The sequence below is a fragment of the Pygoscelis adeliae genome, unplaced genomic scaffold, assembly GCF_000699105.1.
Source record: "Pygoscelis adeliae isolate BGI_AS28 unplaced genomic scaffold, ASM69910v1 Scaffold449, whole genome shotgun sequence".
In the NCBI taxonomy this organism is placed as follows: Eukaryota; Metazoa; Chordata; class Aves; order Sphenisciformes; family Spheniscidae; genus Pygoscelis; species Pygoscelis adeliae.
This window is the reverse complement of record NW_008825574.1, coordinates 200,958-225,710: the sequence shown is the minus strand read 5'-3', so window position 1 is coordinate 225,710 and position 24,753 is coordinate 200,958. Positions and strand designations below refer to the sequence as shown.

General features: G+C 38.2%; 1 protein-coding gene across 5 annotated transcripts in view; it reads left to right on the top strand.

Annotated features, from left to right (window-relative positions):
• The window catches only part of ST3GAL3 (ST3 beta-galactoside alpha-2,3-sialyltransferase 3), a 189,739-nt gene that overhangs the window by 51,250 nt on the left and 113,736 nt on the right, over positions 1 to 24,753 (top strand). For all 5 annotated transcript variants that reach the window (XM_009332535.1, XM_009332533.1, XM_009332536.1 and 2 more), the window contains 2 exons: positions 177 to 219; positions 20,429 to 20,521. In XM_009332535.1, the coding sequence (XP_009330810.1) occupies positions 177 to 219; positions 20,429 to 20,521 (136 nt within the window). The remainder of the gene's footprint in view (positions 1 to 176; positions 220 to 20,428; positions 20,522 to 24,753) is intronic.

Sequence of the window (24,753 nt, the reverse complement as noted above, 5' to 3'; positions counted from 1 at the left end):
GAAGTGACAATAATCTGTGATAACAGCTGCTAGCAACTGGAAATTATGATATAGCTATTTTCAGTTAGAAATAATTATTGCCTTTCCATAAGGACTTGCTGCTTTTTGGTGTTGGTGCCTTTTGCAGAGACCCTTGCAGTTTTTATGATATTGTGTCCCTTGCTTTTCTTTTCCAGAATATGACAAACTGGGCTTTCTCCTGAACCTGGACTCAAAATTGTAAGTAGAACATTAGGACTCTTCTTTGTTTCTGTAGTTACAGATTTCTGTTGTAAGCAACTTTTATGTCACCTGGGCAGTTGGCTCACTGGACTATACAATTCTATCTGGGACAGCCAAGTCCTGCAGCAACCTGGCAATTACAACTTCTTTCCTTACACTAGGCTTTGCTGGCCGGCTTGGATTGTGGTTCAGTGTCATTAATTCCTTAATGACTGATCAAGAGACTATAAATGTCCACCTGAAGCCATGACTGTCAGTCTGCTCTAGATATCCTACTGGTAATCTTCCAAATGAGGAAAAACGTATTAAACATTTGAAAGCAGGAGGAATGTCAATCTGCAATTTACTGGGATGCTTCAAAGTTTCTATTTCCTTTCCACTTGTTTCTTTAAAAAGGGATACTACTATTTTTGTTTGTAAACTGGAGTGGAAAGAACCTCAACACAAGGCAATGACCATTTGCTATGTCAGAAGAACAACAAAGTGCTGAAGGATGATGCTCGTCATGCTTTTTGCCATAAATCAGTCAAATTGAGACTGAACTTCTTAACACTAGGGGTCACTAGCGACTCTGTTTCTGAGGTCAACAGCCTCGTAGAGATTTTGGTATTGGGAGCACAAAGACTACTAATAACCTTCTGCCTCCGCTACTGTAAAAGGCACTGAAGCAATCCAGTGGCTTTGAATGACTTGAGGATGCATCCCCTGTACAATGTGTCAGGTTAATATAAAAACTGTTCTTAATGTTTAGAAAGTTTCATTCATTCAGGGTGTAACACTAAAGTTTTGAGTTTAGTCTTGCTGAGCAGCTTGGGAGCTTCCATAATGAAATAAAAACCTCGCAACTGTGTTGGGAAGTGCTGTTTGCAGGAAATTAGAAGGTCTCTAAGTAAGAGCTCCTTTTACAGAAGCAGCTTGGTACATAAACTCAACTATAGTAATTTATCTGGCAGAAAGGTGCTGTAGAAGAACACGTATGAGAAAGAAGGAATATCGATTTCCGCCCCGCCTCCCCCAAAGGCTCTGTATCTCATTCAGTGTGCAGGAAGGATGGCGTTTACTGCATGAATAGCTGGTCAAGGTTTCTTTCTGGTATCATTTAATGTAGTGTTCTGTGCGGTTTTTGTTGCATGCTGTCTGGAACCCGTGCTCGTTGCACAGTTATCAGTTTTCTTTATTGAATTTTCTGTATTGGGACATCCTGTGATTTAAAGACAATAGTGTATGTACCCTTACAACACTGTGTGATGAGATGATACATTATCTTCAGTTTATATATGTAGAAGTCAAAGCAAAGAGATTAGTCCAAAATTGTGAAGTGGATAGGTAACCTTTAAATGAACGTCTTGGTGTTGGTGAGGGAAAAATGGTTTTTAAGGTTTTAAGTAGTCTGATTTTTGTTTTTTTCCAGACTACTTTGCACATTTTATAATGTCTGATTTTTTTTGAACATGCCCATTGACTGCCCACACACTTTTGGCATACCAGCTTTGGATACCAGCCTGTGCTGTGTCCAAACCACTGCTTCAGTCTTGCTCTTCCTGTTCCTCCTTCTGTGTTCACTGTCCTTTTCTTTGTTGCTTTTAGCAAGTCCTGTTGAGTCTTCCTTCCCCTCAAGCCTCTGTTATGCCCTTTTCCCCCCCTCCCCCTCCTTTTTCTTCTCTTCTTTGCTGACTTATCTACTTCTATTACAGCTCTCTGAGACATGGCCTGCTACTTCTTAAACTTTAGTATGAGGCCAAGTGAAGATTTTACCTGCTGGAGGGCTTCCAAAACTCTAAATTTTTTTTATTAAAACCTCCCCATGATAAAAACTCTCCATTATTTTTGATTAAAGAAAGATTTTGTTGACTACTTAAAAAAAAGATATTTATATAGCACCCTAAATGTGCATGTTTGCTTTTCAAAGCCATAAAGTTAGCTTCTGGAAAGTCTTGTAATAAAATTGGCATGATTAAAATAAATACTGTGAGGTTAAGTTAAGGAGCAAAGAAATCAAGTATTATACATAGGTGAAATAACTTTTTTTTAAAAAACCATAATTGTCTTTTGTTGGTTTTAGGTTGGGGTTTTTTTCCTTTTTTTGTTTTGTTGTTTTTGTTTGTTTGTTTCTTCTGTAGGAGTGAAGCTGGCTCTGCTTTGAGAATGGACCTGATGACCTGCAGAGTTACCTTCCAGCCTGAATTATTCTGTGATTTTTTTTTTTTCAATAGCAAGAGAGCCAGAAAAAAGCTGAAAATACAAAAAAATATACTAAATAAATTTTGAAAGAAAAATGGGTGACAGCCTAGAGGAATTTGCTGCTGTTCCACAAGTTCGCTATGTGTGGTCAGGGTACCAAATAAGTTTTCTAATTACACACTGAATTCAATGCTTTCTGCAACTCAGTCAAGATGGTACCATCATAGAAGCGCTTTCTGGTTAAAAAAAAATTGTTTAGAGTTGAAAGGGATAATATGTTCTGCACTGGTGACTTTATTGGCAGAAATAATTTAATTATGTCTGTTGTTGTGATATAATCGTTCTGGTGGAATTTTGCCATAGATCATAACTTTATAGGGTTCACTTAATTGACAGCGTGTGAGAGTCTAGTGCGACAATTAGTTTTCTCTCTTTTTTTCCCCTTAATCTTCCATTTGTTCAAAATCTGTTCCTGGCTGTGTTAGTCGATGTCATTTAAACTAATGACCTGGAGGACTAACACTTTCTAACACTTCGTTTTTCATGCCCCTGTACTCGGCACTGAGTGAGTACACTGAGGTGAGGCTGCACCTCGAATACTGTGTTCAGTTTTGGGCCCCTCACTACAAGAAGGACGTTGGAGGTGGTGGAGCGTGTCCAGAGAAGGGCAACGAGGCTGGTGAGGGGTCTGGAGAACAAGTCTTATGAGGAGCGGCTGAGGGAACTGGGGTTGTTTAGCCTGGAGAAAAGGAGGCTGAGGGGAGACCTCATCGCTCTCTACAACTACCTGAAAGGAGGTTGTAGTGAGGTGGGGGTCGGTCTCTTCTCCCAAGTAACAAGTGATAGGACGAGAGGAGGGGGCCAGGGGAGGTTTAGATTGGATGTGAGGAAAAATTTCTTTACTGAAAGAGTGGTTAAACATTGGAACAGGCTGCCCAGGGAAGTGGTTGAATCACCGTCCCTGGAAATATTTAAAAGACGTGTAGATGAGGCGCTTAGGGACATGGTTTAGTGGGCATGGTGGTGTTGGGTCAGCAGTTGGACTCGATGATCTTAGAGGTCTTTTCCAACCTTAATGATTCTATGATTCAATGATTCTACAAAGGTAGATCTGCATTAAAACTTAAGTGCTCTGACTTGCATTTTAAATGACGTTATACAGAGGAAAGTGTTTGACGTGAACAGATAGTAATGTGTCCATTTGCCTTTGAATCTTTCATTTTTTCATGTATTACTGCTTTAGTGTCCTCTACCCTGTAGATGTCCAGGGCATGTTATTCAGGTATAATACATTCTGTTGTGGTTACAGCAATGTAATGATTCTGTTCACTAGTTCTCTTTGAGTTCATGAAAATGGTAATGAAACCAGATTTGTTCACTTTGGAAGGAAAATCTGTCAGAAGTATTTGAGAAGTGTCTTCTGTGGGAACTGTATGTCTGATGCATGCCTTGCTATAGCATTAGGGAGGCTGGTATGGCCAGGAATCTCACCTGGAAGCAGATGGCCAGTTTAAAGATACTGTACAGATGCTTCATGGAAATGACCGGTTCTGACCAGACATCTTGTTGCTCTGAGCTTGTCAGAAAGGAGACTATTAAGAAGGAAGATGCTTCCTTTCTGCAGCCTGTGCTTAGGCTAACTCTTCTTTGGAAAGTCTTTTAGCTTTTAAAAAGCAGAACGATATCTAGGTAGGGATTGGTAAGAAAATACAAGATGAATGGAAAGCTGAGGAGATCTGTAAGCAACATAGTTTATGAATTCGTGGTTTCCTTAGTTAAAACAAGACCTAAGACACCTCAGGGCCAGATTAAGTGAAAAAGATCTGTTGCAAGAGGAGTTTATCTTTTAGTTATGCTTGTACCAACCATAACATCATTACCAAAATTAGAATATTAAAACAAAATATACCCAAAGTACAGAAACAGGCCAGTTGCATCAGTTTCTCCCAGGTAAAGAGGATTCCCAAGGAGCAGAGCCACACACCTTTAAGAGTGTGGTTTTTTTAAAACCTTTAGGAATAAAATCTGACATTTACTGGTTGTGTAGAGAAAAGTGCTTATACAAAAAATACAATACAATTCACAGGTCTTAATTCTTGGGGGGGGCAATAGTTCCTGAACAACTTAAGGCCATCAATCACATTAGTGACTCAGCCAGTAGATTACTAGGTGCCACCAAATGCCAAGATTTGCAGTAGCTTTCTAACATCTGTGCTTGGCAAAGGGTTGCATGCTATTATTATTATTAAATATTTATATTGTAGTAGTTCTTTGAGGCTGGCCAGGTCCTAGAAACAAGAGTCTCATTCAATACAAATTCTGACTCATTCTCTGAGCATAATCTATGTTTGCATTGAATTAAATGAGAATTCTGCAGGAGGATCAGCATATGATCATGTAGTTAATTATAGGTGGTATCTTAATGCATATTTAGTGGGCCTAGCCAAAGGTTGCATGGTCGTTCTTTATTCTGTCACTTACTACTCTGTGAATGCTTGGTTTAGTCACCTTAACGATTACTTTGAGTATGCCTTGGCATGTTACAAGTGTAGTTTCACTTATCTTGCACATGTGAAAAGCTCCTTTTTTGTAATAATCCGTGTGATTAGGAGGCTCTTCCCTTGCGTTGGTCGCCCTCATGCTTCTATACAAGCTTTCCTTACTCTGCCAGCATGCCATTTGCTTGGTGAGATGGAAGCTAGGGACTGCTACTTTTGTCCTCATTTCAAACTCATCCTTCAAAAGCTATTTTCAAAGGTACTTTAGCAACTAGATTGGCGATTATGATGCTTCTAAACAGCAGCCAGAAAATAGCCCCCTTGGGTGACAGTGGATCTTTTCACCTGCTGCCACAGTCAGCTTGAAACCTTGGATGTTAAAATCTTGGCTGATGAATGATGGAGGAAGTGTCCCAGGGTTTGACTTTGACTGGGGAAGAACCACTCCCTCAAACTTTTGCAAATATCAGAAGATGTGTTTGAGCTTACTGGAATCATTCTTCACTTAAACAAAAAGATAGTGGGTATTACAATGTGTTAACTTGAGAGAGAAAGTAATTTTTTTTTTAAAGGTAGAAACAGGCAAAAAAAATTGCTACCTTTCTCAATTAGAAAAATTACTGTGAGATCAGTGTGATATAATACATAACAATAGCATAATACTAACATAGTTAATATACTGTATTTATATGATATATGGTATATATTTTATGTTGTGTACTTTGGGAGTTTTTAGGCAGTACTTAATTAAAAGGAAGAATATTTTTTTCCAGTGGGCTCTGTGCTTTGCTAGACATCTTGTGATACGGTGTATTTACATGTTTTTCCAGTATTACAGAGTAGATTTGGGAGGTGCAACAAAGATTTTTTGGAAAAAAATTTTTTTTTTTTTTTTTTAATATTCATGATAATTTCAAACTTAGCTTTAAAAAGAAAAGACAAAGAAATTGAGTGGGGTGTGGGGGGAAGCCAGAAATAACAACCTTCACCCTGCAAACTCAAATGAAACTTGATCTAGACTTTGGAAAGACCGTAAAAATGGAGGGAGTTTGAGCTAGGGAATCACACAGACTGGGTTACTTCTGTTTGTTGAAATTTCTTTACTTCAGAGCTTTAATAATGAAGAACTGAAACAGAACCCCTTCCCCTCATTTTGTTTCTAGGGTGGGAGGTTGCTTTGAAACTGTTTGTGTCTATGTGTGGTACTTTGCCATTAAGCACTGTAAAAATAAGCAATAAACGTGTTGGAATGCTGGACTTTCCCCGTGCTTGCTGCTGTGGGATTTCTTTATGCTCTGTTTCCATTCCCATTTATCTTTTTGTATTCCTGCGATCCTGAGCAGGGAAAAAGAAAAGAAGTGAGAAGTCCCAATGATCTCCCGTCCTGCCTAGGTGGGGGTAAGAGCGTGTCTCACGGGCCAAATGGAGGGATTCTGACCATCACAAGCAAGAGTGTCCTGATGCTTTTTCTGAAAGATTATTTCAAGGCTTAGCATACTTTACGACATTGGTATTTTCCTGGCAGTTGGTTATTTATTTCTCTTTCATTTCAGATTTTTCTTTGACTTTTAATTCATGTCCTTCTACCTAATCCCTTCCAATCTGTACTAATTGTTTGAGCACTTCAAATATTGAAGAAAATGAACCCTAGCTATTCACAGCAATTCAATTACTGGGCTGTTTGTTGTTCATCCATCAAACCTCCCAGGTTTGGGTGGGATGTAACTGCCATCCCGTTTTTTTTTGTTTTGCTCTTCTTCGCTCATTTCAGGTTTTTTTTCAATTTTGATCCTTTGGAATTCTTATAAGGATTTCTCACATGAGTCTCCGTTATCTAACTTTGGGATTCCTGTGTTAGACACAACCTTGGTCGATGAAGATGATGAAGACTGTAGAACTCAGAATTACTGGCTACTTAGAACTGATTCATTACTTGATTTGTTAAGTGCAAACAAAGTCAAAAACTTACGTTTGGTGCTTTTAAAAGGGCCAGTTTCCTGAAGCTGGAAGTAATTATGAACCAAACCATGTGGGAAAAGAATGTAAAGCAAAAAATATGAATGGCTGGGCATTGTTTAGAGCAGTTTTATACTGTTTGCCCCAACAAGTTCAGTTTCGTAAGAAAGAAATGTTCATGGAAAAACAGTTCTACTGAGAGTATAAGGGAAAACAGTGATAATATATTTATAGAAAGGTAGACGTGTGCAGTAAAGGCACGGAGTTTTGTTCTGTTTGGATGAGGAAAAAAAATGCTTTCCTTAATATCAACAACAAAAATTCAAGCAGCAGATACCTAAGTTTATGTGCTTTATAATTGTTATGTCTGGACAGCATTCTTGCAAGAATTTCTGAAGTAGCTGAGGACTTTTTGGACTGCTAGAGATTATTAATAAATCTTCAAACACTAGGGGTTCTCCATATTCTTGGCAGAAAGTTGATGTACAAATATTTTAAAAGGAATGACTCATAAGCTTTTCAAGCCATTTTTGATTCTGAGCACAATAACATAATGGCCAATATGAGTTTCCACAAAAAAAATAAAAAAAATTGTAATACATACAGTTCCAATTAGTGTGCATATTAAATAGGAAATACTTTTTCTTAGATGGGCTTGTTCTTCAAGTGAATGTCCATGAAGGTGCCTGGTATGCATGAGTTGATTTCTTTTTTTGATATGTTCCTCTTAGGACTGGGTTTGCACATTTTTTTGTTCTTTTAACCAGCCAGACTATAAAGAAAAGGCTCATTTCCTTTTTCCCCCCTCCATATCTGTAAGGTGGAACACTTACTTTGCTTGTAGTTCTTCACCATAGTAGCATTAACCTAATTAAATGTATGTATGTTTGCTTGTTTGTTTTCCTGGGGTGGATATGGTTACACTTAGTTAACTTTACAAGTTTCTATTAACTGTTGTTTGAGCAAAAAGTTTTACAGTTGTTGCATTCACAGAAGGCTAAATTTACTTTAGTAGCAAAACCCAATTCAGGGATTATCTATGAATTTATAAATTACATGGGTCCCTCCTGTTACTTTATCCTCTTGGGAGAAGAGCATATAAAAAGCCACACTTCATGTTCTTCCTTCAGAAAACTGTTCTAAAATTCAGAGATAAATTACTTTAGTTTTGGCCAGCTTCTGCACTGGTAAGCTTGTTAAGTTTCTAGTTACTGAATATCCTCCTACAAAGACCTTCTTGGGCTATCTAAGCATTGATCATTCCCAAAACTTCAGTTAAAGAAGTTAGAAACACTGTGTTAAGACCATTAAAGGAATTAGTCTCATTCTAATTCTAATTGGCTATACACTTTACTGCAAGAACTAGACATTCTGTGACATCATGGGTCTTGAGACAGATTTATGTTAAAACACGGGCGTTCGTAGTTGTGTTCTTGATATTGGTCATAATGAACAAAGTACCAGCACACATTGTGGAAACAGATGATTTGTTGCTGCCTGTCCTGAATCAAAGCAGTTGTGAGCTTATCATTAAACTGATGCAAGAGTTGCCTCTGTTGGAAATCCCAAAAGCATCTATGTGATCACCAGGCATCAACTCTTCCGCACCTGCCTGGCTTGACATAGATCCCTTCTTGCAGGCCAGCACTGTTCCATCTCCAAAGAGAAATCTACTTCCCTTTTGTTTCCCCTTGGAAATGTTTTAGGGAATCCTCATCTGACAGGTGAACGGAAATCAAGCATATTCCAGGGAACGTTATGCTGTTTATCAAGCCTGCCTCTAAAGCATGTCACTTCCTCTGCAGAACACTCTTGCTATGGTATCTAGACACAGCTTAGTTCTCAGCTCCTAATTTATATTTTTCTGTAGCTGGCTGTGAGGAGGTTTTGTAAATGGGCTGTATGGGAAGAGACAGCTTACTTAGTCTGCCTTTAAATTAATCTCCTGCATTGCTGTAACATGACCAGAGATGTCAAAGCTTTGCTGTCAGTATGTGCTAAGAATGCTATACATAAATTTTGAGAATATGTAGTAGGTCATCAAGGCAGGGAAGAGTTTGGTGGAACAAACACATACAGCCTTCCTGCATGCTGGGGAAGGACAGTAAGACCAAGACATACTTTTAACAGCTGTCATTATAATCTGTTAGGTAAGAAAACAATATTTCATTTATGCTGAAAGAAAGCAGGAAGCCTTATTGCTGTGCTTGAGAAGTCTTGCCTAGCAGAAGAGAGGATGGTGACACTGCCAGACAGTGACATGCTGTGAAACCATGATTCTTAGCTTTCTACAGAGATGATAGGCTAGAGGAACTCCAGGTGTGAGAATCTGAAAGAACCCTGTTAAATATAATCCAGAGATGTATTTTATTTCACTTGTTCTGTTCCCAGCCTTATGACTGGAAATCTGACAGTAAGTCTTGTTTAGTAAAAATCTCTTCATTCTACTGTTTAAAGTTGTTCTAGGACTGAAGGACACGGTAAGTTTTGATTAGGTTGATAAACTTAGAATATACTTTTTCCTTGAGGAAACATGACGTTGCTGCTAGCATCCTTGACAGATCTACACTGGAGAAATACTCTAAAGGACCCCAGACCTGACAAGGGCTGGTGGGAGAGCTGGTGTTGTGTGATGCGCATTGCAATGAACAAAACATGATGAAGGCTACTTTGCTGCAGGAAGGTTACTTACAGCTGCGTCTGATGTGCCATGTCAGGGAGGGGGTCATGTAGCAGTTGTTGCTGTAAGATGTTTTTGAGGTTATGGATGTTTGAATTGAATTTGATGCTCAGATAAGGTTTTCTCTACTTGCTTTTGAAAAAACCAAACAACTAAATTTTTGTGAAATACTTTGTGCTCTTACATTATACAGAAGCCCATGTGATTCTTTCTCAGCTCACAGCAGAAATGAAAACAGGCAGAAATGCTACTCCTGACACTAGCTGCAGCCCCAGTCCTGCTCTCAGCAACGAGAATCAGGACCACAAAGGGAGGGACAGAAAACTGACAGAACATGTATGTGCTGTTTCTTCCTTGTCTGCTATGCAATCTGTTCCAGGTTGTTAAAGAAGGATAAACTGAAAAGCCAACAAACAAACTGTTTTTGATTTGCATATTGAATGTGTTTGGATGCTTCTGTTTGATTTCAGACCTTTTAATTCCTACTTAAAAATATCTTCCCCCTGGCACTTTAAAAGGGTTAATCTTGAAGACCTGAAAAGATTAAGACCTGAGCAGTGTCCTATACAGCTGCAAAATGTTGAGTGCCTTCTTCCTGCTCCTTTTCATCCTCTTTCAGTGACCCTTTTTTTACCTCATTGAAGGCAGAAATCCCCAAAGGTGACACAAACCAACCAAAGGTGGTTGTGTCATTTGACTGTTTGAGTCGGGGACTCTGATCTGTACAGGATTCAAAGCTGTGTTTTATCATCATGGAACTCAGGCTCAGGTGATTTTGTGAAGCGTTGCTATTTTGATGAACTAACAAGGAGGAGAGGATAGGATCTGTCCTGTTGAAAAGTGAAACCTATTTCAGTGCTCAGCCTTGGAGTTCTCCTTTAGCCTGTACACCAACCATCTTAGAAAACCACTTCTCTCTTTTGGAGAGCCACAAATAACCTCCTCCTGATGTAGGACTGATGTTCAGTGAAGTTAGGGGTGATGTAAGATGAAGGAAGGCCTGATTAATTGGGCTGTTCACAGTTCTTTGAGACAAACTTTATTCTGTTCTCTGACTCATCGTGGTTACATATGGCAGTTTGGATGTTGGTTGGATGGCCTTTTCAGTCAAGCAGCTGCTCTTTGAAGTGAAAAAAAAAAAAGAAGTTATCTTAGCAGAATAGCATTCACTAGAACAATGCATGGAGTAAACAGGAGAGTTTTTTGATCTGGGTGGCTCTGCAGCTGTTCTTACTGTTAAGAGTTCTGGCTCTTCTTAATTATTTACCCTAAAGCAGTTTGGATTTTTGTTAGTTTCATGAGGGCACATTTAGTCACAGTATCTGCAAGGGTTCCTCCAGGTCAGGGTTATGTTCTGTACTTACATACAGCAAGGTTTCTGGAGGAAACATTTGCCTCCCAATACGTAGCCTTCCTCTTAAGACTTCAGTGTGGTACTTATTAGATTAATTGATGTCTGTTTGAATTCATGACATCTGTCTCTAATATAGGTCAGTGAAGACAGCTTTTTTTGGACTACTACTTCAGAAAGAAGAGTGAGAAAAATTCAGAGCCTCATGACCATATACAGCATTTTGTAAAACTACTGTTAAACCACATTCCCCAATTGTGAGGTCACCTCTATGTACTATCTAAAGCAATTCATTCACTGACCAGTGTTTTTTTTTCTTTTCAATTTCAGTCCAGCCCAGAAGAAAAAAATTAAAGCCCTTGCCATATCGAGAGTCGTCTTTTTCTTTGGTTAAGAGGAGTTAAATTGTTATTCCTTCCCAGGCTGTCCAGATCTTCCAAAGAAAAGTTTAAAGGGCAATCTTTATCACCCTTACCCCTGCTAAGTTACTGAAGAAACTGAAAAGGGAGGGTGTTGCGAGCTGTTCTTGTTAAAGATTTGCTATCAGGTGGCTGGGAGAGATTTTTCCAAGCGGGATTTATTCCCCTAAGGTTTGGTCTCTGCCAGTTGCCTGTGCAGTAGATCTGCTACTGCAATAGAAGGGGTTGAACTTCCTTTGTGGGAAGACAAAAATGGCCAGACCAAAGATTCACCTGCCCCAATGTCTTGTCTCAAAGTGCTCACTAGAATTGTTTAGGGAAGGAGAAAAATACACCAGTGTGAAGCGAGCCTTGCTCCAGTGTCACTCTCCAGCTTCTGAGGAGAGGAAGCTTTGGTATTCCCAAGTTGGGGATGCTGTTAAATCTCTTAATAGCTTTTGATCCTATCTATACTTCTGGCTTCTATAACATACTGATGTAAAGAAATCTACCCATTAACTGCATATTATATGAAAGAAGTGCTTCCTTCTGTCAGTGTTTTACTGTCTTTAGGATAATTTTGGTTCGTATTCCGATGATATGGGAAATAGTGAATAATAAATCACTGTTGATCTTTTCCATAGCATTCTGCTGTACCAGTGTGCTCTCACACCTAGCTAAACACTCTGAGTTTCTCTGAAATGAAGTGTTCCATAGCCTGGCTGTGTGCTGCAATGAAACGAACTACATTTTTCAGAAGGAAGATTTGGTGATTAAAACCTTAGTGTAACTGATTTTCTCATTTGGCATTTAAAACTGTTAAGTACTGGATTTTGACATTCAAATCTACTGAACTGTAGTATCCACAGAGGTAAAACTGTAGTTTCGGCTATGATGGTTCAGGAATTCTTAGTTGATCTTTTTTCTTCCCCTACATCTGTAGGCTTTGAGGGAGTATCTTTGTTTTCAGATGTACTGATTCCTACTAGTCTGAGCAGGGGATTCCTGGATTCTAATTGGGTTGAATTATTTATTCTCATCTCTTTAGCACTTGTTTGTCTCTCCTGGACCTACACTGCTGGATTCATTACACTACAAATAGAAAAACACTGCTCCCGATCCAAAGAAAGCATTGCCCGTTTGTAGATGTAACAGATGAGGGTTGGTGATGAAGACTTAAGGGTTACAGCAACAAAATTATGACATTTCAATTTATCATCTTGCATTCCTTCGTTTGGCCAAAAGTGGATGTGATAGGTGAGCATTTTATTTCCCATCAGACTTTTAATTGGCTCACTTTTTATGGCCATTGTGCTAACAGTGAGTTTTGAGAGGTATTTAAATAGAGAATTGCAGCATTTAATTTTTGCAAGTTTTGAGAATTACATGTTCTAATATTTAGGGAGCACTATCATTTCTGACTTTGGGGAAACAGAGTTTATTTAGATGTTCTTTAGACAGTTCTTTCAGAAAGCAGTTCAGGTAGGAATCCCAGTTGACTGCTGAGAGAGTTTTTATTGACTACTAAGTGAGTCCTAACACATCCCAGCTCCAAAAAAGTGACTATCCTCCGTTAGGTCATCCCTGTCTCTTATCTGTAAAACCAGAATGTTAATAATTATTACTGAGGATGAAAACCAGTAATTTTGGATCTATGGAAACTAGAATAGCTAAAAGTCCAATAATATACATTCAGGAATTATGCTGATTATCAGCAAGTTACTTCATCATTAAGTTACAAGTTTCTTTGTCCAAAGATTAATAAATAATCAAACTCAGGGAGCAGTCATCTCCATATTTTTCTTTTTCCTTTGGTAAACAGCTGCCTTCTGTGAAAATAAAATTTCTGTATTTCATGCTTTTTGTTTAGTCTAACAGTTGGTATTTCAGCCAGTTGTTTTCTCCTTTCCACGTTTCTTTAAAAACACAAACAAACCCTCAAATGGACTGTTTTCAGTCCATTTGAGTATCTAACACAAAGATAAGATACTCCTTACCTGCGTCTATTTGAACACAATTCTGCTCTTTCTCTGTGCTAATAGTCTTAAAGGTAATATGCAACAGAAATAGAAATTTTTAAAAAAGGGGAAAGTTTATAGAAACCCAAGGAGATCAGGAGATCAGGGATATTACTCAATTCTTGGAGGAGTATGCAGCATGAGGTCACATACAAAATGTGCCATGGACTTTTCTTGGATTTTTTAGCTGCATCCTTTGAATCTGGTTTTATAAACTCAGCATTTAGTTTCTTTATTTATTTATTTAAAACAAACAAACAAAAACTTTCTAGCTTGAAAACTTCTGATTCTTTTGTCCACAAGGATCCCAACACTTTTTTAGGCGTTGATAAAAGGTTATTAATTGAGAAGCTCCAGGCAGGGTTGTACCTTCTCTTATAGTTCACAGAATCCGATGATATAGTCCTTTCTGACAGAGAAATCACTTGTAGCTGTATTTCTTAAGATGTTTATGTATTTAGCACTGCTGAGACTAATCTGAAATTCCTTCTTCTGCCTAGTGATCTAATTCCTAGTATGTCGAAGACCAAGAATGGAATTTAGTAAGGAAGTAGGATCCTCGTGCCTTTTTTGTGGATGGAAACCTCTTCCGTGTGTCTGTGCAAAGCCGACATTTCACAAAGGGTGAATGGCATTGCCAGTGTTAGTGGTCTTCAGCTGTTGGTGCCCCTCTGCCTAGCGTGCGTTTCCCAAAGGGTAGCACTGACTTCGCATCGTGTCTTCATTCAGGGCTATGGAGGTGGGTCATGGTTTTTGCTGGAATGTCTCTAAAACCTTGTTTTCTGGGCCAGTTTAATGTAACCTAATCTTCTTCAGCTGGTGTTCTTAAGTAGTCCAAATAAATAAATAGAAGTATGTGTTGACTGTCTTCACTGTTAAGAAATTAATTTCATGAGAAGCCACAATTCTTGGTGGAGAAGCAGAACAGGACATTTTTTTTAGCGTGCATCATATCTTTTTAGAATGAGGGATTTGGGCCATCTCTCCTCGTATTTGGTCATACAACCTCCTTGAGGAATTTGCTTACATACTGAAGTAACATTTGAAAATATTTACATCTATTTAGCTGGCTATAGTGTGATAGATGCATTTCCTGTCTCTTTCAGTGTAAGCATTCTGTTTTTCCTCTTCTTTCTATCTCCTCATTCCTTTCTTTCGTTTGTTTAGTTTTTGCTCAGCTGGAACTAGAAAAATAGCAAATATCACATGATCAGGGCATGTAATTCTTTGAACCAAAGTTTGGAAACTTCTAACAGAGCTGTAATCAGAGTTCCTTAAACTTCTTACTGTGTTTCCTAACCCACACTGCACTTCTGTTGAATGTGGAGCTCCAGCTACATACCAAGAGGAGGGTTCATCAGCTCATCTTGTTTCTATAGTGTCTTGCACTCAAGGAGATTCCACGTGTCAAAATGATGTGATGATCATGACTCTACTTATAAAGTCAGATGTGCAAATACATTTTTTTTCAGTCCCTTGCTGTTAGTGGTGTACGAGAATTGACTACTATATAGGTGAAGGCTGCTGTTGTTTTTAATGACCTCTGTAGTTAATGATTTCTCTTCCTCTGACTGAATAGCAGTAACTGAAGGAAAGTAAAAGAACTGCATCACCAGACCTGCTAAAGGTGTCCTCCCATGCCTTTAAGTGAACTGGTAGTATTTGCAGTGAGGCTGACAGTCTGTAATAAAGGGGAGAGTTGATGGGGCACTTACTTTCTCATCTGTCCCTTTAATACAAGTCCCTGACAGCTGGGAAGGGAGGGCTGGTTTATGGTTTTGTTTCAGGGTTTTTCCCCCTCAAATGAGATCTGTTGCTTTACAAGCTTATGAGATATTATGAAAAAGCATACTGAGGACTGGAAGCTGTCTATTTATTAGACTGTAACTGATGTCTAAAACAAATACCATTCAAAGATCTGTGACTCTTTGATATTAATTAAAATATAAACAAATGGACACCCTAGCCATTCTGATTGTGTCTTCATTAGTGTCTTTTTGGAGCAGTCCTGCAATTTTGAAGCAAATTCCATAATTGTTTCTTACTGTATGCTGACTGAGTTCACAAACTCATTTTGAAATGTAGCCCTGGGCTTATTTGGGGGTAACTAGACTGAACGCTTTATTCCAGGAGTCTATGAAATGCCACAATATTTAATTGGGGACATAAATGTCCAAAGTAAAACTTGGCCTTTTGGCCAACTTTGAGCCATGTGTGTATGTGATGGATACATCTGGCCCAGGGAATCTGACTGGAGTCCCATCTAAAATAAAACGCCCTGAATTACAGAATCATAGAATAGTTTGGGTTGGAAGGGACCTTTAAAGATCACCTAGTCCAACCCCCCTGCTGTGGGCAGGGACATCTTCAACTAGATCAGGTTGCTCTGAGCCCTGTCCAGCTTGACCTTGAACGTTTCCAGAGATGAGGAATCTCGTGTGGTGTAGATATGGGGTCTCAGCATTAACTGCTGTGATTTAGTGATCTGCCCTTTTTTGATCTGCCAAATTACTTGCTAATATTATTTCATTATTACTTCATAATAACCACTGTGTTTTACGTGCCTTTCATTTCATGTTCTCATCACGTCTCCTATTCATTCTTCAGCGTATCATGACATACGCTTTGTAGAGCTGCTGTATAGGTATAAGACTCAGGTTATTTTGGACCAAAGAGAAAGAAACCCCAAGGCCAAAGAACTCCTTTTCTTTGTTTCAGAAATGTATCAGTACATATATTTTGTGTGCAAGAGTAACAGCAAGAGAAATCAGTCCTCAAACAAGATGATCTCAAGCAGATGAAGGTTTTTCAATTTTTACAATCCACAATGTAATTCCGTGTGGAAGGCAAAGAGGCAAAATCTGCCTCTTAAAGTAGATTTTGTAATATTCAATTACATAAGCTTAGTTGCGGACTTCTTTTTTTTAGTTGTCCAAACACTGAGTTTGTATTAGTAATTTCTCTTTTTTAAATGGATTTAGATTCCATCCCATCCTATGGGATGACATGCTGTCCCTGATCAGACACGATGAAGGAATTAACCATGGTGACGTTTTCATATTTGAGATTAAAAGAAGACACACATCTGCCAAATGCAAGCAGAAGGAAAAATCTTGTTACTTTTCCTAAATCCTCTGAAAGCAGCTGGATTTTTAACTTATTCAAATTGTGAAAATTTGTTAAGATTGATATCCACATAACAGTGTAGAGAAGCACATAGAGTCTAAAGAATTCAGGATATGTGCTAGTCTCATAAGAGAAAAGTCAGGAAAAAAAAGCAAGAGTGCATTTTCTTTTTAGTGGAATAAGCCAATTACTTCCATTTGACTTCACCCTCATGCAGGCACTTGATTAAAAAATGCAGATGTTTACAGTTACTGACTATGAATTGTTTCCCTCATTTATTCTGGGTAAATTTATTATCTTACTGGGTTTTTCCTGCACAAAATCTGAGCAAAATTTAAGGGTTTGCAGTGTCATCTAATTATATCCTTTCTGCTGTCTCCGCTAGCTCTTTAACTACCTCAACCCAACTGATGCTTTCACTTGAACTAAGAGCATGAGAATCAGGAGCTGGAATAATGTGCTTGGACCTGGAAGATGTAGAAGAGATTTGCACCTTTGTGCCATAACAGTCATGATGGCCCTGGCTGGCTTAGCGCAACAGCTTTCTGTGTGAGCGGGATAGCCTTGGACTCCAGGCACAGTAATGGAGCTAGCGAGATGAACCTATTTACTAGTAAAGCACTAAGAAAATAATATCGTTTGGTTTGGTGCGTAGTACTTGACCCATCTGTTGTAAGCAGCATTCAGGATTACAAAACGAAAATCAAACATAAGCCCTTGAATGCCGTGCACCATGTTTTGGTAATTTGCCAGGTGGCCTTTGCAGAGTGTACTTTCAGTAACAGGGCTCCTTCCATTTGGAAACAAGAAACATAATCAAAGAAGTAGCAATATATGCAGCAATGTAATAAGTACCCTGTCATCAGATGTGAAGGAGATGCTTATTTATACACTTCAGTTCTGTATACATTTTTGTTACAGAACTGTGTACCTACTAACAGCAGTGTGATTTTTACAAAGCTGGATTTGTTTGAAAAATGTATAGTTCTCTATGGGATGCTTCATGCAGGATGTTTTGCAGCCTGATTTATGGAAGAGCAATCTGAGATCTGTGAATCTTGCAGAAAAAAAAATGCAAAGCAAATTTATCTATCTAAAATTATGTTAGGTTGGATAGCTTCATGTGGTAGCAGAATGGTAGACGGCAAGGCTGTATCCAGCCTTACTCTAAATGTTTTGCTTTGAGTTACACCTAATGTAGGCTTACCATTATGAGCATTCTGGCAATGACAGTGTGTAATGTGTAATCTGAAGAAACTGAACAAATAAAATGTGTCCCTAGATGGACTTAAAGTGTAGAGTGCCCATTTCTAGTTTTCTGTAGCCTGCTGGCTCAATATGTGGCTAGAAGAAAGGAGATGAGCAAATGTTGAATGATACGAGATGGCAGCTACAATTGGCTTACGAGAATCGTTCTGCCTCTGGCACTCTGGATCATGAACTTCATCACATCCAAGAAATGTTAACAGCTCGGCCCCTCAGGCTTTAGCAGCTCTGAGTATCTTTGTGGGTTTTGTAATTGACAGCTCCACCATCAGTATGCGGCTCTGATTGGCATTCTGTGCGACTCAAATGCATGAGGGTTTCAGCCTACTATTCTTTTGCAGAAACACCATGATGGGCATCTGAGTGACATTTTAATTTGATAATGAAAGCGCCATTAAATCAGAAAAGAGAAAAATGCCTGTGTTTGTGGCGCAAGATATTTCGTGTGATCACTGAGGTCACTTGAGAAAGGCCTGCTGTTGAAATAGTTATACAAGTTTGCCAGCAATGACTCACTACCGTGGTGGCTGCAGATAAATTCCAGTTGCTTTCTACTTGTTTTTGAAGATTTTGGTATTAGGGGTTTCAGTATTTTGCTTAAACAGTAAAAATCCAGCAACACTTAAGCTTGCTTGATAAAGATTAAGATTTCCCACACTTCTTCATATGTGAAATGCTGCAACAAGCTGTGATCTGTACACCCTGCTGTCCCTTTTGTCTGTGTCAGAAGGGGATATATTTTAGCACCATTAAAACCTTCTGTTTTGTCAGCAACAGGCCTTTCCTTCCTGTGCCTATTTCTAAAGAGATCCTGGCTGGAGTCCGAACACAAATCATTCAGTGCAAGTCTTCAGGATTCAAACTTCTAGATGCTCGCATCTTAGATGCTTTCTTCTCTCTCTCATTTAGAGATATGTATTATAATATCACCTATGGAAACCAAACTCGTGGATTTGGGTTGTGCTAGACAATGTTACACCTGTATCTATCTCTCCATATCTATATAATATATTTAGAGAAGTCTAAACTTCGCTGTAAATAATTGACAGTGTAAATAGTCAAATGTGTTGTTTTGCCATCTTGTAGATAAGGAATTGTGATAGTAAAATATTACATGTTTTGACCAAAACCATGCAGGAAATCTGTGGCAGAATTAGAATTGGGTCCATGTTCTTAAGCTTCTTCTGGTACTTTTCATCTGCAAAGGTCTTAAGAAATTAAATACTTACAGTGACTTTTTTTTTCTCCAGTTTATTTCCTCTTCCAGCTGTTGAAGGCTTAGATTTTTATTCAGGAGAAATAGATTTTATTCTTTAAGAACTATAGATTTAGGAGGTTTTGTACTGTATGTGGCTAATGGTAAAATTAACTGTCCATCTATTGATCACCCAGTTAGAACTGGCTAGTGATCTCTTGGGAAGTGACCCCAGGACCAGTACAAGGATAGTTACTACCAGTTCAGCATGGAGTTACTGTCATTCAAGTATGTAATTTTGCCAGCCAGGGTTCTGTTTGCACCACTGCTCACAGTCTCTCCAGGACCTTGTCTTCAGCTCAGGGGTCCACTCACTTGAAACTCTCTGAATCCATGCTCATTACATTTAGCAGTAGTTTGCTAGTTAAATGATATTGGTGATGTACACGTTGGTGATGCCTGGAAAAGAAAGCATGGTTGTGATAATAATGGGCTCTTCAAAACTATTTTTGTGGATCTACTCTGCGGATCCGTACTGTCATCTTCGTTTGACTCCTACTGTTGACCTGTAGGAAAAAACCTTTCATTACTTGCCTACTGCTAACAAAATGGTGTAGCAAATACAGTATTATCGATTGACTTTTTGTGGTGGTTAACACTTGCAACTTCCACTGAATGTTGAGCATGTAACTGTAAATGCTTTTTTTTTTCCCTGAAGGTATATTAATAATTCTCGTACTGTGACTGACATTAAGGTATCTAATGTTACTTTGAAAGCACAAGTGAGTTAACCCTTGTAATGTTTTCATGAAATGGATGAATGTAAAAACTTTGCAGGTGGTGAACAGGGACACAAATGAAATTAAATGTTTTTTCCAGGTCACTCAGTAGATCTATGGTAGAAGTATGTACTGGACTTAAATATCTTTTCTTGATAATCTTGTTTCTGTACAAAAACTAAATGAAAAAAAACCCCAATAGTCTGAATTTGACCCCGAAATCACTAGGCAAGCTGAATCAAGACACATCTCAACAGAACAGCAGCAATGTCATCTCTTCCAAATACTGAAAGCGTGCATCTCTTGATGATAGCCTGTCAGAACTGCTTGGCAGTTTGTTTCAAATGCTTGAAAGGTATCTTCTAAATAATATTCTAAATAATACTTTTCTATAATTTTAACTTTGATCATACTTTAGAAAAAGCCAAAGCAAAGTGCTGTTTATGTTGTCTTCCTTTTGAAAGGTTGAAGTCTAAAATGATATCTTGATATTTTTCTTCCATGAGCTTTACCCTCCGAGGTATGAAAATCTTTCAGCAAAACTACTGGCTTAGTGGTATTTCAGGTATCTTTAACCCTATCCTTTGTTTGTTGTTCTCCTGTGATGCTGTATTGCAACAAATAAATATTTGTCTGTGTATACTATTATTCCTCACAGCTGTTTTTCAGAAAAGTTATAAGGAAAAAAATAACTTGGATGACTGCAAAAGCTGGTTCATAGCCAGGAGAGTCCTGACTCTCTACTTATTTTTTCACAGGCCTCCAGAATTGGCATCAAAGTATGCAAATTTCTCTGAGGGAACGTGCAAGCCTGGTTATGCATCAGCGCTCATGACTGTCATCTTCCCAAAGTAAGTAATTACTTTACTGGGTTTTTTTTTTCCCCTCTTCCCCTGATGAATTCTCATCCTTCAGGGTAGATGATCTGCAGAGATTGTCTTGAAAAGTATCATTATCTGTCACTTGATTGGTTCAAGGGGAGACTGGTGTTGAAATTCTGGGCTATTTGAGTGGTCAGTGGCAATGGCTTAATTGATTTCAGTCTGACTAGGAGCTTGCTCAAAGAGTAGAGAGTTGTGTGTGTTGAATAATAAAACAGATTCTATTGCCATTGCATGATACAGCTGTGTGGTCAAGCTCACTGCTGGTACCAGATGATTCAGTCCTTAGGAAGCTTCAGTCATGAAGTGACAGATTAAGGTATCTGGAGTGGTAATTTGTGGTCTTTTTTTTTTTTTTTTTTTTTTTTGTACTTGGGAGAACGGGGTAAAGCATCCCTCAGGTGCCTGGAGGCTTTGCAATAGTGTTTTCCAAAGAGTCTAAGACTTGTTATTAACAAGTTGTGCATCTTACTGTGTTGAGAAGTTATTGTTAGCTCAAGTGTTACTAGTTTCTTCAGAATTTGTTTCCTTCTGAAAGGGTGGAAAGTTGCAGTACTGTTTGATAGCTCTCAAATGAGGAATGTAATCATAACAGAGCCATCAAAACTTAGCTTTAAATTTGGTTTATGGCTTTCTCATGCACCATGTGGCTTCTGCATTTCAAGGAGTTTGTAGAATTGCTGGAATACACTTCAGAAGATAGATGGGCAAGAACATTATACTGTTGAGGCTCAAGGATCTCAGTTTGGTTCATCAGATGGAAAATTTGACTGAATGGTTATTTGACCTTTGTACAAGCTTCTAATGCATGTGGAAAAGATCCTCTAGTGCAGCGACCTCTTTGGCAAAAGAGGTTGTGGACTTTTTAACACAACTGGTAGTTTTCTAGAAGATACATTTTATTTCTTTTGAGGAGGGCATTTCCATGACTTGCACATTTAGAGGTTATATGCCAAGCCTGAAACTGGTGGTATCTTCTTTGTTTTTATTGGCAAACATGGCATCTGCAAACTTTAAAAATCAAAAATAAGAATCTGACATTGCCTTGTAACCAGCAGATACTACAGCCAGGCCTTAAAAACAAAACAAAACACTAAGTGTTGAGACTATGTTCTCCATCACCAGTGTAAAACAAATAATTATCAGTATTATCTTCTGTGTGAATTTTGGAACTCTGGTTAGAATATAAATAAATACTAGAACTGAAGGTAGATACGTTATCATCCTCTTCTTTTAAGAACTTTCTGAGTGCTTTTAAATCTGTGTTTGTGTACATATTAAATGCAAATAGTATAACAGAGGAATATAAGGTAATTTAACTGTGGTAAGATGTCTGAAGCTAAAGCCTTCCTTCCTTTATACAGTTGGAACCTAACTGCCCTTTCCAAGGCATGGCTGTTGTTACATATTGATTCTGCAGAGATAAATGATATGCACTGAAGAAGGAAGACTGTTTAGTATAGTTATTAAGGCCAGAAAAATACCGTTAATGGTCCCTTATCCTGATTTGTTTCATGACACAGGACATGATGTTTTCTTCCAGTAAATTCATCATGGATCACAGGCTAGTTAGCTTGATTTAAAGATTTCAGTGGGTGGAGAATCTGGTAATAATGTGCTACATTATTCCTATCAATAAACTCATCATTGCAAAAATATTAATCTCATTTTAATTTTAAATTTATTTAAGACTTTGGCTTTGGTGGACTTGGCAGTGCTAGGTTACTGCTTAGACTTGATGATCTTAAAGGTCTTTTCCAACCTAAATGATTCTATGATTCTAAGAAGGAGGTTTTTTGCCTGCTAGAATCCGAAGTGTTATTCTCTCCCTCAGTAGCTACTTACAGATTGCTGTTCAGTCACCTTCTCCCAGTAGTTAACTGCATTGAACTAATACCATGCAAAGAGGTAGTAACTTGTCTCTAGTCTAACTAGGTGGTGGTTGTCTTGTTCATACGTTGAAAAATCGTATTCATAGTTCTAAAGACAGCATCTCGCTGAGGATTTATGTTCAGTTGCTTTTCTAACAGGAACCCTAAACCTTACTAAGGTTGACTTTTTTTTCCAGGATGTCCTTTAATTCTTTATTAATTGAATTCAGTGTCGGACATTTTATTATTTTACCTAGGATTGGTGTAAGGATGGCTGACCAGCAGTTCTGCAAAGAATTCCATGCTACACTTAAGATTCTTTCTCTTCTGAAACTTCTCTCGTAGTCAAAGAACTATGCAAAGTTAATATTACCAAGCCAGGTATCATAATTTAATATATTTAGAACTCTTAAAGCCAAATTAGCTTGCCTGTTGATTTAAGAATTTGAGCTACATGATTTCTTTTATTCTAGCTTTTGTTTTCAGTTTCTCATATCATTAGGAAAACATCATCTCTGCGGCTGACATTTTTCAGGCTTGGTGTTTGTCATAAAATGTGTGTTTTTGTTGGGATTTTTTATTATTTGGATAAAGTTGGTTTGGCTGTTTTCAAGCACGAATAAAATGAATAAATGTTTTCCCATTCTAAAGGTTCCTGACTTTTTAGTGCAATTTTAAGTGTAAATAGGCAAAATATGATGGAAATAGTTGAGATAGAATAAATATTTTTAGAGGATGTAACTCTTCTTGGTAAGTGCTTCTTTAATGGTAAAAATGTGAGTTCAGATGTTACCAAGCATAAGCAAGTGCTAGACCAATTAAAGAGCAATGCCCTGAGAAATCTCAAAATGTGGTTGCCGGTAAGGAAAGACTCTTTTTTTTTTTTTTTTTTTTTTTTTTTTTTGAGGTCCTCAGTTGATCAGTTCTCATTGTAGCAATGCTTGATGTCTTCATCAATAATCCTAGCTGGAAAAAATCCTAGGTTAAGTGTGCAGATGATACGCTTATTGGAGGGTACTAAATAAAGGATCGGTTACTTTTAGAGAACAATCTGGATTGCCTGATGTAAATGGCCACAGCCTGACAAAATATATGTTAATACATCCAATATGAAATAAGACATCTGGGAGGAACAAATGCAGATTATACCTTCAAGACAGAAACACTCTGTCTTGGAAACAGACACAGAGAAAGCTTCATGTAATCTCAACAAAATATCATAGCTGAAATGCTATTTCAGTTTCATATGTACACATGTAAGTTGAGAAATTTTGTGTGTAGCACTGATTTAAAAGTAAAAACCCAACCCCCAAAAAACCCTACAACCCAAGACTTCTAGAATACTGTGTCCAGTTTTGATGGTGAAAGTCCGAGAAGGGAAGGGAAATAAGAGATTGAAGGAAAGCCACAAAAATGAACAAGGACTGGCTTAAATAGTAAAGTAAACAAGGCTCCTAGAAATAAGTCATCTTTCTGAAGCAGAAGTTGTATCCAAATGAGGAGAATAGGAAAGAGCATTAACTTTGGCAAGTTAAATATAAACCATAATGAGGTAGGCCAAAAAAAATGTTGAGGAACAACTTTATAAAGGCATTAAAAAAAAAAAGCTTTTTGTCTAACTGTCAAAAGCAGAAAGCCTGCCAGAGATCCCGATGGGCTGATAGATGATCATAATATTACATGTGAGCTAAGGGAAGGTAAAGCCATAGCAGAGGAGTTATTTGCATTGCTATTCACTGCAAAACAGTTCCCATGTGGAGCCTTCCTTTCTGGGGGACAGGCTGGGGGAAGCTGACAGAAGGTTGACGTTTTGGAGCAAATCGGCACAATGAATTGCTAGGAAAAGTTCTCACTTTGTGAAGAACTCGGTGGTGAAGTTGCCGAGTTACACATGGTTGTGTATAATCATTGCTTAAATTGGCTTTAGAATGGAAGAATGAAAAGCAGTAAACGTGTCAGGCTTTTCAAGAGGGTCCCGTGGAGCGTTTGGGAAACTGGAAACTAACAGTGAGCCTGGTTTCTATGTTAGGCACCTCGGTAGAGACTATAAAAAAGGAATAGAATTAGTGTTCGTTCACAGGAATAAAGGTGATGGTAGAGAGGAGTCAAGTTGTCTTCTGCAGCAGGAAGTCCTACCTTGTAAATCTGCTCATGCTGTTTGAATAGCTGGATGAGCATTTGGTAAAGGTGATTTAACTAATACAATATGTCTGGATTTCTTTTAAAAAAAAAAAAAACAAACAAACCCAAAACTCACCAAAAAACTCAACGAAACACTTGGCATTTCAAAGACTTTTGGGAAATTAAACTGGTGTAATCCTGTAGTGGCTA